This window comes from Grus americana, chromosome 9 (genome assembly GCF_028858705.1).
Source record: "Grus americana isolate bGruAme1 chromosome 9, bGruAme1.mat, whole genome shotgun sequence".
NCBI classification, from domain to species: domain Eukaryota; kingdom Metazoa; phylum Chordata; class Aves; order Gruiformes; family Gruidae; genus Grus; species Grus americana.
Genome location: NC_072860.1, coordinates 28892805 through 28906280, shown reverse-complemented (window position 1 = coordinate 28906280; position 13476 = coordinate 28892805). Strand labels below are relative to the sequence as shown.

At 44.3% G+C, this 13476-nt stretch overlaps 2 protein-coding genes across 10 annotated transcripts in view; one reads left to right on the top strand and one right to left on the bottom strand.

The window, feature by feature from the left end:
• The window catches only part of MED12L (mediator complex subunit 12L), a 150225-nt gene that overhangs the window by 33198 nt on the left and 103551 nt on the right, over positions 1–13476 (top strand). For 6 of the 8 annotated variants that reach the window (XM_054834628.1, XM_054834624.1, XM_054834629.1 and 3 more), the window contains 3 exons: positions 1622–1836; positions 2953–3057; positions 4024–4200. In XM_054834628.1, coding sequence (XP_054690603.1) covers positions 1622–1836; positions 2953–3057; positions 4024–4200 — 497 coding nt within the window. The remainder of the gene's footprint in view (positions 1–1621; positions 1837–2952; positions 3058–4023; positions 4201–13476) is intronic. The other 2 variants (XM_054834627.1, XM_054834626.1) reach the window with 1 other exon arrangement.
• Positions 5359–8571, bottom strand: GPR171 (G protein-coupled receptor 171). Of its 2 annotated transcripts, none has more exons than XM_054834647.1 (2): positions 8436–8571; positions 5359–7001 (listed from the first exon to the last, which is right to left on the bottom strand). In XM_054834647.1, the coding sequence occupies exon 2, from the start codon at positions 6950–6952 to the stop codon at positions 5978–5980; it is 975 nt and encodes a 324-aa protein (XP_054690622.1). In that variant the 5' UTR covers positions 6953–7001; positions 8436–8571; the 3' UTR covers positions 5359–5977. The 2 variants fall into 2 exon arrangements, with proteins under 2 accessions (XP_054690622.1, XP_054690623.1); XM_054834648.1 differs by having other exon boundaries at positions 5359–7271; positions 8436–8494.

Sequence of the window (13476 nt, the reverse complement as noted above, 5' to 3'; positions counted from 1 at the left end):
CTGCTGAAGTTGTTGTTTTGCTGTGGTGGGTGTTTCACAGTTTCCGTGATTACCTGCTCTATTTTTGTATGCATGTTTTTTATTTATTTATTTATTTTTTTAAATCTCCTGCCTTGTTATGGGATCTTTCTGTGATTTTTATTTATTTCTTTTCACAAAAGCAAAATTGGCAGAAACTATGTTTATTTCTGTTTAAGCCGTGAGAGATTTGGGGAAAATATTTGCACACGTGTTTAACATCAAACACTCGCCTGTTTTTGACACATCCGCGTTCAAAGTGACTGACTTGGAAATTACACACAAGCGTTAAAGTCGAAAGCTGTTAGCTGACAAATAGGTGGATTGAAAAATGGATCTTTGTTCGTTGTAGGTTGCTCTCTGAAGTGTCTTGGTCAATAAAACTGCCTGATATTGTAGCTCCTGTTTCTGGTATCTTGAGTACTTTTTTTTTTCTTCCCCTGATGCCCTTAAGTTGAAGAGACTTTTAAGTGGTTTGAAACACGATACTGAAAACTCTCAACATCCTAAAAAGGAGAAACTTTGTAAAAATTTGTTACAGACTCTGAGGTATTGGCAGTGCTCTGTTTTCCTGCCAGCGATGACCCTGGTTTCAGTAAACCATCCAAACTATTTGTGTTATTTAGCCTTGTGTTCCGATGTGCTCGTTTCAAACGCAGCCTGGTCCCCCTTCACCCGGGGAGCCGTGCGAGGCAGGGCAGGCAGAGCAGCTGGGCAACGTTTTCCTTGCTCGAGATATTCTGTGGTATTGTCGAGCGTCGGGTGACTTTTGCAGTATTGTATTGTTTTTACGGTGGTTGAGCTTCCGCGTCTCCAAAAATGAAAGGCATGTAACCGCTGTCCTGCGGAGGCGGGCGGATGGCCTGCTCTGCAGAGCGCGTTTCACCATGCCCTCCAGCCAGCCCCCCCTCCGCACGCCTTGCTTCGGGGCTCCGCGGGCTGCCTGGTGCTGCCTCTGCGCTGCAGGGCCGCCAGGCTTTCTAAAGAGAAACAGCGCTGTGTGTTGAACTCATTGGAACTTGTAAAGCATCGTTTGCTTTCAGATAAGTGTGGGTGATTCGGGTTTGGTAGTTCTGTAGCTGGAGATTTTGTTGCCCAGTAGAGCTGGCGTGGTATAGAGCTATTTTCTGCTAACTGCAAACCTCTCTGTGTTACAGAACAAGTCAAATTAAATACAGCTGTGACAAATGAACACTTAATAACAACATTTTATGTGTTGTATTTCTCTAGGCTTTGCTTTGTCACTGCAAAATAACATGCATTTATTTTAATAAACTTCTTCCTGATGTGTGTGAGCACGTTTATTAGATAAAATACATTATCGAACCTTAATAAAATACTGCTTTTACATCTTGGAGGCCTGGCATGCAGAGATCTTGATTTCTCTGAAAATATTTTAAAAGGTTCTGTGTTAAGAATACAAAAGTACTATAGATAAGACAGTAACGTTTACTATAGTAATAGAATGGCAGGATGCCCGAGACGTTTTTATAGGCATTTAAAATGAATTTGCCAGGGGTTGCAGTTTGGATAGTTGAAAGCCAAATATTTATAAATCGAAACTACAATCTAACTTTTTTTTTTATTTCTTTTTTGGGGGTAGCTGACCCAAATAGTGACCATGAGAAGACAGAGTTTGTGAATTTGGTGCTGCTTTTTTCTGAGTTCACTCGGCATGATGTTTTCTCCCATGACGCATACATGTGCACTTTAATATCGCGCGGAGACTTGTCAATCACTGCAACTACGAGACCACGTTCACCTAATGGGGAAACTGTGGATGAGCACTATTCTAAGGATCATGATGCGAAACTGGAGGTAACGCTTCGTGCTGTTTCTCCTATGTTTGCTACTCCGTTTCGTTAAATGTAGATTCTCACCAAAGCATTAGTGTTTCAGAGATGAGATATTAAGTTTTATAATCTGTGTCTCCTTGTCTCTTTCTCTTTGGGAAGACTGAAAGTGATTTGTTAGCTTCATTCTTGTATGTAGCTGTAAATATTGCTGGTTTGCTGCAAATATACTGAACTGACAGTTCTCTGGTGATCTCAACAACTCGGGATGAACAAAAAGGCACAACGTAGACTTCTAAATGTACCCGTGGAAAAGCTTATTTGCAGATTTGCTTCAATGATGAGAAGGGAGAGCTTTAAGGAGGAGGAGTCGGTGGGGTAAGCCCCACGTCCTCTGCGTAGCGTGGGGCGTGCTGGCACAGTGCAGGCGTGAGCAGTGCGAGCCTGGTAACCTGCTCGCAGACCATCAGGAGCTTCCTGCGTGCCACACAGCCACCGGCTGATGGCTGTAAACCAGACCTCATGGCTCGTACGTGCACAGTCCAGCCACGGTCCCGAGTCTTCCATCAGATAAGCAGTTCATAACCTTTTCTAAAACTGCTGCAAGAGGAAGGTAAATTTGAAACGCAAGACTGCAGACCACATTTGTACTCGTGTGGTGAGATGCAGCCTGTTGTTCTGCTGCATCATCCACGTGGAGCCTGTGGCCAGCTAAAGCATCCTCTTACGCTTCTTTTTAACTTCTTTTTTATATCTCTGATGTCAGTCTGATGGCCAGATTGACTCTGAAATACAGAGGGTTTCTACAAGTGGAAACAAATCCTGGGAAGGAACAAGAGTCAGCTTCCCGTTCTGTACGTGTCCCTGGAGCAGAATTGCTCAGGGGGGGATACTGTAGAGTTTTGTTTGCCCCTTTGGCTCTTGCCCTTTCCTGTGCTTTTGTGGATTTAGGCTTGAGAAATAACATTTGTGAATTAAGGCTTACCATAAAGATTTAAAAGTCAGTATCTGAAAACTTCCTACCATCAGTACTTTTTCTAATTCTTAGGTAGATGGGATGCTTGGGTTTACCTGTGATCAGTGAAATAGGTCTTCAATAAAATGCGACTGATGTTTGTTTTTTCTCTCTGGCAATTATTAGGACCATAGTATTATGGAACACATGGGCATTGACTCAGGAGCTGCTAGTATTTTTGATGATGTAGACAAGAGTGACTTTAAGGCAGATTTTGGTTCGGAATTTCCAGTAGGTTTAACTTTTGATCTTCTGCATGCCTTTGATGCCTGCATCTGCTGCTTGCTGCTGCCACTGAATGTTTCTCCATGCCCTTAGCACCCTCTTGCTGTTTCCATCGACAGCCGATGGCCTGTGGCATCCAGTCCCTGCCGCCTTCTGTGTCGGTGCATCGCCGCCTCGCTCTGCATCTCTGCTGTCTGACGACTCTGCTTTTCTGTGCTTCCCCTAGCTGTGGACCTGCACGCGCTCATGCTCCTCTCTCCCTCCTTCCCTTCCTCCCCCTTGCCTCCAGCATATTCAGAGTGCTGTGTGTTACAGTTAAGCATGAACAAATACGCAGATTTACCCACTTCTGTGACATCGAGGAACCCCAAATTGATAGTTTCCTTTTCAAGTGACTGTTCTGTGTTTTGGCCCTGTCTTCCAAATCTGCTTCCCCTCTGTTTTTCCTCACTGTTAGCCTGATTCTGTGTTACTCTTCAATCTCCTAGTTTCTTCCTTTGCACTGGTCCTCGTTCTGCATCCGCGTGGACTCCTGTGCCCAGACCTGTCCGTGCAGATCCACTGGCAGGACAGCGGGACCGCTGGTGCTGCCTGACATCTGTCATGTTGGTGTTGGTGTCACCTCCCACTTCACCCTTTTCATTATTTTCCTTCAGTCACTGGAATGGCCTCGGTTTCTGTGTCACAGCAGCATAAGAAGTATGGAGATTGCTCTGAATCATAATGCTTTTTTTCCTGACTGAATACCACTAGCCTAAAAGTTGTCTAATAACAATGGAGATATGCATAGAGATACAATGTGTATATGTGTCTTAAATTTCAGGCTTGATTACGATTGTCCTTGCTTTGAAAAGCCTCAGATGTTTAAAAAGTAACTGTAAGCAAGAATGGAATCGTATCTCTGAATGCAATTGCTGAATTTCAAAAGCTAGAGGTTACACTTACCTTAAACGTTTGTTTTACATGACTTAGATTTTTTCTCCGATGCCTGGGGAGTCTTGTGAGAACGTGAACCCTTCTTTAGACCGAAGAATTTCAGTTACCAGCGAGAAGTCGGTCAAGAGGGAAAGACTGAGCGAACTGATTTTTCCATCCAACTATGACCTCCTCCGCCATTTGCAGTACGCGACACATTTCCCTATACCTCTGGTGAGTGACCTCTGCGCTGGTGCGCGCGGCCGTTCTGCCTGATGTCACAGCAAAGCTCCTAAAGGAAGAAAAGCCCGGCGTCTGAAGAGAGCTGGGCTGGGTGCCCTCGGCCCGAGGGCTCTCGTGACGCCGTTGCTGCCAGCGTGCACGCTGTGCGCGGCGGGGGGCTCTAGTGCAGCGCGCGGGCGTCTCGTTTCATCGAAGGGGCTTAGCTGGCAGAACGCCTGGGAGGTCTGGCACTGCGTGCTGGCTTGCTCGGGTTAAGGAGACAGGCGCCGCGATGAAACCACCACTTTCCAGGGTCCAATAAAAGGTTAGTAAGTTGAAAATTTGATATTGTAGAGTGCCAGAGGGATGAGTACCAAGCTATCTAAAGGGTTCCTTGTGCAATGTAAGGGACAGAATGGTGTCATTTCCTCCCACCCACTCCTCGCTGTTTCTAGCGTGGATTTTTGGCTGCTGCTGCTGTTGTGTTTGTCTGTAGGCTCATGGGAACTGAAGCAAGCCCCATGAATAGCATTCCTGATCCCAAACCCTCATTCAGATGACTTCTCATGTTTTCTACTGTGCTGGAAAAAGGGCCTAAATACTGAACAAGTCTGGAATGGGAATGTATCTACTCGAGAATTAGTATTTTTATTTTTCTTTAAACAACAGTGATATCTTTTTAAAAAATATTAAATCCTGTCAATGCAGGAAGTGTCATGTAAGAGTATGATGCGATAACCAGCTTTCTTTGCTTTAAATTTCTTACTCCACAAAGTTTTGGTTCTGATTTATTGCAGGTGAATTGTTACGAGAATACTGAATGAGCTATTTCTGTTCAGGACAATTTTGAATGCTTGCTTAAAGTTTGATTCATGTTTTGCCCATTTTTAAGGATTAGAAAAAAAGATAACTTGATTTGGTTTTGTTTCTGAAATATTTTTGATTTACAGATGGAGATAATCCAGGTAGTTGGATTTTGCCTATGCAAATTGATTTTTAAATTTTGATTATTGGTTAGTCTATATATGCATTATTTTTGGAAGTAATTGTACATTAGAATATTAATAATCTTAATTGCTGTTTTATACATTTTTATTAAAAAAAAAACAAGCAAAGAGAACGCACCGGTTATTTATACTTTTTATCTTAATTTTAAAATTTCCTTGCATTTTCTGTAATGACATGTTAGCTTTTTTCATATTCATTGAAGCAGCAGCAAGGAAAAGCAATGGAACTTGGCAAGAGCAAGAAATTTATTTATAAAAACTGCAGGTGTCATGTAAGCAGATACAGTATTTTCTTAATGAGTGCACCTTAAAATCAGTTTCTGGAGTAAATAATGCCCTCTCAGATGCTTTTGGGTTAATTGTATACATGAAAACCTCACAGCTGAAGAACTGCTATTAAATAATCTCTTCACTTGACTGCACCAAGTCGTTTAATATAGTAAGTATACAATATTTAACTTGGAGAAGGTGAGTTTCGGTGTTCACCATAAATACTTGTGAGGTATGTTCGAGTCTGTCTGAACAGGTTGTATTCCTCAGTGTTGCTGACCCCTGGTAGGTCACCGCTCGTACACTGAGCTGTTTCTCAGAGGCAGGATCGAACATTCTGCTGCAGACCTACTATGTGAACCTCGAACGAAGCGATTGGTATTGTTCAGGTGTTTTCCTTCTGCTTGGGCTTATGGTTCAGCAGGAGTGGTGTTGACTATGGTGGCCACGCTTGCGACTGCACAACGGCTGCTTGCACTGCGGGTTTGCACGCTCTCTGGTGTATTTTAGAATCAGTATTGCATCTGTTGTTCACTTCTGTGTTGTGCCTCTGTGTCTGTGGAAACCTTTGCCTCTTTGGGTGCTGCAAAAGTCTCAGTAAACTTCAATCTGAATGATTTGGAAAGATGGTAATAGAGAATAGGGTCAAAACAGAGGTTTGATACTGCAAACAGCAAGGTAGATTCTTTAGCTTTAAAGAGAGCTTGTTTCAGAGAGCAGCTGGTTATGGTATCGCTTTGGCTCAAGGTGTAGGGGATACGAACAATGTGGTATGGAACGAAACACAGCAGGTAGCCAGCAGTTACGAGCAGTATGTTGATGAGGGCTTTCTTCGCGTTTGCGTAACTCTCGCTGTATTTGTTTCGGTAGAGTTGTCTAACAACAAGGAAATTGGAAATCAGTATCACAGCTGAAAAATTCAGGAATATTGCTGTGCATATGAAATTAGTAAACACGTGCCAGTCTCTTCCAAATTTTGTTTTGAAATCGATGCATCCTGCACCAGGTCTTTCTTCAATGGTTTTTATTGGAATGGCCATGTTAGGCACTGTTATAAGGAGAACCATTGTCCATACGACTGCAGACAACATCTTGGCAAATCCAGGCTCTTGAATGCGGTAGATCTTATAACTGTGCATTAGCTGAAGGCAACGATCCATGCTTACGAATCCCAAAAATATAATTGACAAATACATGTTCAGGTAGATGAAACAAGCTGTAACTTGACAGTGGAATATTCTCAGCTTCCAGGACGCAACTCCTAGGTCAACAACAATCTTTACTGGCAACGCCAAAGTCAACAAAAAATCCGCTGTTAAGAGGTTAATTAAGTAGATGCTCATACACTTCTGTTTCTGATCTTTTTGTGTGAATGCCCATAGTGCGAAACAACTTCCAATAAATCCCATAAGAAAAATTAAGTAGTAAAAATAGGTAAAAGGTTCCAGTTCTTTACTGAAATGGCATTGTGAAACATTGCTTGACATTGTAAACTTCTTGTGCAAGTTGGTTTTGCTGCTAGGCGATACCAAGAACCTACAAAAAGAACCAAGACGACAGCAATGACATCAACTTTTCCCGAGCAACGGTAGTTACTCTGAGAATTTTGTTTGATTAATTTCATGGAAAAAATGCAGTTAGGAGGAAATACTTTTCTCTCTCCTCATGCTGCTTCAGAGATATTCAAGAGGGCTTTGTAGAAAGTCTGGAAATGTGTTAGGATTTGTTCCTGAAAGCATATAGACGTCTGAGAAACTCTTCCACTAGAGCAGTCTTTCTGAGGGAGTGTTTGGTTCAAACCCTCTTCTTCCAACCAGCCAAAACATGAAAGAAAAAGATTTGAATCTGTTTAAGCATCTGGTTAATAATGGTCATATTAAAACTTCATAACTTTTGAACAATTGAAACTATGCCTAGAAAAAGCATAATATTTGCAGTAGTCTTATTCTATAAAAATGTATTAGGAGTTTTGAACTTAATGCGCTGTCAAACCAAGATGCGGATACGTCAGATGAGCAAATAGTTCTAAACCGTTCTAAGTTTTTGCAAAGGTCTCTCTCTTCCTACTTGAACAGAGGATAAATTAATCACGTTTTGATGAAGCCTTTAGAAAAAGCAGATTTTGAAGAACCAGCTATTCAGTAATTTTGCTTGCTTCCTTTTTAGGCTTCACTAGAAATTCCAGGAAAGAAAAGCAGAAAATTTCAGTTTTATTGTAACTAAATATTATTAAATATTATTTTAACTACTCCATGACCAAGGGGTTTTTTTGTTTGTTTGCTACAGTCAGACTGCTGCATAGAACGTCTGTGGGAAAGGAGCCATGTTCATTAGAATTTTGTGGAATGAAAACCAATACATTTTTGTCTTGAACAGCATCAGACTGAAACACTTTTCTATTTTGTTATATTGTTCCTAATTTTAATATACAAATAAGAGAACTACTGCATTTGCACATTTATTTTCTGCTGTAAAATATGTATCCAGCTGTAAAATATGTATCCAGCTGTGCATAATTTATAAACCAAAATGATTGCAGATACTCCAGTGATTTAAAACGGGGGAAAAGCAGTTTGTTTCTTGCAGTTGGCTTTCTGCAGGCGGTCGCTGTTGTCCTGAAAACACGTAAGGGAGCCCAGTTAAGCTTGGGTAGGTGCAGCGTGGGCGAGGGGCACGCGGCGCTGAGGGAGCTGCTGGGCTCCCCGCCGAGGCGGTGGGAGCTTCCTGCGCTGGGAAGCCCCGCGGTGGTGAGGCAGCCCGGCCGACTGAGCCCTGGAGTGCTGCTGGAGCTGGAGCCGCCGAGGGTACGGCGTGACGGCAGCCGAGTAACGCTGACTACAGGCAGAGCAAAGGCTGTCTTGCTAAATACTTGAGCCTGACTTTCTGTGCGTTTGGCACGGCTAATATTTCGGTCTGGATATTTACGTAGATCTAGATAGGCTGGAACGGGCAAAGTCTAGAAGCACGTACCTGTCTTAGGGGTCTCTGGGGTCTTCTGAGCATTAGCCTGCAAAGCTCGGGTGTCTCTCGGCGACTGCTCTCGCAGCCCAATAGCGTGTTAATCTTTTCCTCTGGCTGCGTCTTTGGTTTTTTGAAAGGTGTCTGTGGTTTTTAAATGTGCTGATTGACGCAGTTAAAACCAGCATTCAAATAGCTAAACCACATGGAAGTTACCTAAAAGAGAGGTGACAGAAAAACGTAAGCGTTCACGGAACAGCCTGGAGTGACCTCTCTGCTGGTTCTCGACAGGAGCCCGGCGGGACGAGCACCGGGGCAGTGCCCTTCGGCACGCGGCCGGAATAGGGACCGACGGGGAGAAAAATGGCTGCGAAAGAGCAGAGTTAGACACGTTGGTGTGCCAGTAGCGTGGATTATTATGATTACTGCAATTCAAAATACTTTTTTGTGGAGGGGAGACGGTCAGAGTTCCTTGACCTGTCTGCGTCAGAGCCGATGGGGATGGTGACCAGCGCTGCAAACTGGCTGATACAGGCGCGGTTTTCACTCTCCTCCTGACTTGAAGCCTGAAGATTGAAGTTTAAATGTTTGTCATGTGTTTATGTACGTAAGGGTGCTGGTCAGCCCCAGCATGTGGACTTTTTCCTGTAGTTCCTAAAACCTCATAGGCTGGTCCCAGATTCTTGACCTGGGGCTGCAGATGTGTGACATCAGTCGCCTTTTCTTTGCTTTTAAAAGCCTGAAAGTCTCTTTCCCCTCCCCATATGTCTTACATTTCAAATCTATCTGGAATCAGAGTTTTGCAATGTAGTTTGCCCTCATTCATTATAGTATTCCTGCATGAAATTCCAGGTTTTTTTCTAGAGTTCCAACCTAATTTGCAGATGTAAAGACACATAGGGATTCTACTGATAGCAATTAAAATCCTAAACCTTTGGACATTTGCCAAACTATCAAAAATAAAAATGTCACATGAGGGATATAGAGGAAATGTTTATAATTAAGCTTTTTTTTTTTTTTTTTTTTTTTAAAACCAGGAGAAAATGTATAACACCACAGCCAGGGGGCTGAGGTACTGAATGATACTGAAACTCCAAAATGTTAGCGCTTTGTTATAGTTGAGAATCCACAGGAATTTACAAATCACGTACCCAAGCTTTGTGAAGAAGCAAATTAAGAATGTCTGGTTTTAAGTTTAGTCATAAACTTAAAGTTCAGACCATATTTGACAAAATGTTTGCACAGCTTCATAATCTGGAATGAGCCTGTGTTCGGTTTTGAGCAAACATGGACTGGTTTTATGGTGTAGGCTCATCAAGCAAATCTGGCCTTTCCATACTTGTATTTTTCTTTTTTTGTTGTTTTTTTAAAACTTGAAATGTAGCATTCAGTCTATTTTTTTCTGAGTGTGTGGGTTTGTGTCTCCCCTTTTCTGTAGAGTCAGTTTACAGCTCAGAAAACTTTTCTAGGTCTGAAAAGACAAGGTGATGGTTAGGTAAACCTTTACTGAAAAAAGGTCTGCACTTCCCACAGGAGTGTTTTGGGAGGAGAAGAAACGTGAGAACGTGAGTCCACTGTGTCGTAATTCTGTTTTTATTGCAGTTCAGTGTCATTCTCTTCCCCTGTCTATATGTCTCATTTAAAAGGCCGTTTCAGTTCATAAATCACAGATGCAGGTGGTAGATTTTGCTGTAATTAAAGTACTGAGCACTTCTCATCATGAACCCCTATTTTTGGTGGCTTAAACTTTGCTGAATTTTTGACTTTCGATTTGAAATTTTCCATGATGCATGCCTGCTTAGGCTGACTCCCGGGATTGGGGGGTGGTGCAAGGAAGGGAAGGGGTGCTGGTGTGAGTGGGAACTCAGCCAGAATGATTAAATCATGTCTGAGAACAAAGCTAGGAGGAATAACATCTAAACCTTGAAAAAAACACCCTAAATCTGATGACCTTTAAAAGAGCATCGGGAGCCTTGTGTTTTGAATTGGAGGCACCGAAGATTTACGTGGGTGGTCCTCGTGTCAGGATCACTTCTGATACCTCTCCATGCTTTGCATGTTCGCTTGGAGAAAGGTTTCATGTCCAGAAAGCTTCCAGAGGCTTTCTGGAGCGCTGCTGTTAGTAAGCTTTAGCCTTTTTATTTCTTTTTCTTCCGAGCACCCTCCACTGCAGGTGTGGTCCAGCTGAGCACCCACCACCAGCTCAGAGCAGGGAGCAGCTCCCCGGGAAGGGGGAGCCCAGCGTCCGGCATCGCAGCGGGGAGAGAGCTCGACTGGCTCCCGAGGGCTGCTGCTGGGAGAAGGGGAAGGGCGTGAGACTGGCCACTATGGATGGGGGGTGAGTTTGGATGTACCTCGGTGTCTGTGTGGGTTCCCCTCGCCTGGGGTTTGGCTTGTCAAAGCTGTGAAAAGTTCCGTCGCAGCATCGTGTGTGGGGAGTGCCGGGGCTGCGCGGGGCAGAGCTGCCCGGGGCGCGGGACAGCGGATGTTGGAGGTGAACACTTTGTGTAAGGATTGTGTGACGCACTCAGCACGCGCTGGGGGTGTGCTAGCGCTCAGGTTGGCTGGCCGTTCCCCAGGAGATGCCACCTCCTGGTTTCTGAGGACGATTCCCCCAGGAGATGCCACCTCCTGGTTTCACCTCCCCCTTCAGCAGGTCACCTCAGGGGTTACTTGCTTCAGGCTCCTCGGATAAGGGCCTGCTGGGACTTACTCAGGATGAAAGTTAATTAAAGGTGCACTATAAGGGGTGGAATTAAGTTTAGAAGGACAACTTCCTTTAATTTTGCATCGGAGGAGCGCAGGCAGGGGTGCCCGCGAGTGTGCATTCGCAGTACGTTTGCCCTTGTTTCCGCGGCTGCCAGGCGGGTGCAGGTTATGGCGTGGGGATGTCTCCGAGCCCCTCGTTTTTGTTGTGTGTTCCTCGTCCTCAGTTCTGGAGAACGTTAAATGTTAACAAGCACTGGCCAGGCACGGGTGTTCAAGGCTCAGTGTGATCGATCTCTCTTTAAATGAAGGAAAATGCGTAACAACCTGCGGATCCATCTGTTAGGAAGCTCGTGTTTGAATCGGTATCATTCGTATCTCTGTATCTTGCAGATCAGGAAGGTTGTTGAGCCTAGAGTTACGTGCTTCCTTTCCACAAGGCTTTAGACACTACTTTCTATGCAGTTACAAAAGTAAGGCTTATTTGCACGTTGTGCTCACATGGACTCTCCATCAGAGGTCCCAGTGTTGGGCGCAGTGGGAGAAATTTCACCTACGCTATGTGGGGGCAGGTACCTGTTAGCTTCCCGTGGCGTGGGGTGGTGTGGTGGAGCAGGAGACCTTCCCTCTCCCAGGAGAACCACCCTTGCCGCCGCGTCCTTCCTCCATAGCTTGCATGACGCAGCCCGAGAGCGGGAGCAGGGGGTCGAGCCCGGAGCCCCCGGCGGGAGCGGTGCAGGCACGGGCAGAGCCCCGGCCGGGGTTCCTCCTCTGTGTCCAGGCGGTGACGCTGTCTGCCCCGGGCGCATCTCTGGGGCGGCTGTGTGGGAGAACGTTTTGGGGTGGATTACTGGCAGGAGGGAGGTGCCTCTCCCAGGCTTTGCTCTGTATAAATGTGTGGTTAAAGGCACTGAAAGTTTGAGATTAATGTTGAGTTTGAGTTTTGATTTCTTCAGTGTGTGTTTGTGCCTGTACAAGCCAGACAGATGCGCACGGGTAGAAATCCTGCCGTCGATGTACGATAGAGAGCCGATGAGAAACCCTGGTTTTATCATGATGGTAGACAGGAAAAAACAAAAAACCCCCTTGGTTTATTTTCTTTCAGCTTATCTTCAATTGCGAGAGAGGCATTCAAAATCACCGTCAGAGGTACGGTAATGAGCAGATGGTACAAATTAGTCCTGAGAGAGTTTTCCTCTCTGTGTACAACTGTCACAGTCCCTGTTTTGGTGTTGAGGTATGTCTTTGAGTGGTGTGTCTTTGCCGTCCTTTCATCACGTAGCCAAGAAGTGTTTTTCATGTACAAACATGTACAAACTAGCAAGTTAAGTATCTTATTTTACCACTTTTCATGACTTTCATTGGCAGATTAATTTTTTTTTTATCCCATTGTAATGTCTGCACTGTAAATGAAAAATAGGAGTGATCTTGGCACGGGGTAGTTATGAATTCTGAGGAGAAACAGCTATTTCTGATGCAGAAAAACCTGATTCATATGTTTATTTCAGAGCAAAAGGAGGTAAGAAGTGTTCAGTGTAGCCCGTCGCTCTGCTTGGTGCACAGGGGTGGGTGAAGTCCAGATGCTACGGGCAGATAACCACGTCCTCAGCAGCCAGCGGAGCACAGCACCTACTGTCAAATAGCGAGTAGCTCCATAGCCTGCCCTGTCGCCTCCTGGCAGTTATCAATATTCACTTTTAACTGGTGAACACTGTTTTACAGATATGCAGTGCCCTGAAGTGATGATTAGTAGACGTGTTAATGAAGATGCTCTCATAAAAATGATAAAAGACTGATTTTTGGGGCTGAGATGGGAGAATATGTGTGAGGGTGTTGGCAGGGGGAAACTAGCCCTTCCCTCCTGTCCCTTCTGTGTTAAAGTCAGCAAGGACAAGGGCTGCTCCCTCGCTACATCTGCTGGTTGTGACTGTGTGGCCTTGTTAGATAGATTAAAGTGGCATCCACCTCCTCTTTGGTGAGTTGTGTTGTGTTTTTTTTAACAATAGAGAAAACTTTTTGAGATGACATCCTGCAAAATTAAACTGTGAGAATCCTGTTGCTGATTTCTGCACCACCAGGATTTTTTTTTTGTATGTTGAGGCAGTTGTGGAGTGACCTTTCTGTCCTGAAATAGTGTTTGGAGGAAGGATTTCCATTTGCTAGGTTTAGCTCTTTTCCTGAAAAATTGCTGTAGTCTGAGGCAGAGCAAATGCTCCATTTTGAAGCCTTACACCACAATTTTGGCATAAATAACCCATTGCACAGGACCTGCAGCATTGTCATTTGCCCAGTGTAATGTTGAGATGGCTTCTGGGTAGATCACTACAGGCTGGGGCAGGTTTATGAG

Excerpts from the sequence above, each read along its gene's own strand:
- GPR171 (XM_054834647.1), bottom strand. The coding sequence starts at position 6,952 with ATGTCAAGCAATGTTTCACAATGCCATTTCAGTAAAGAACTGGAACCT.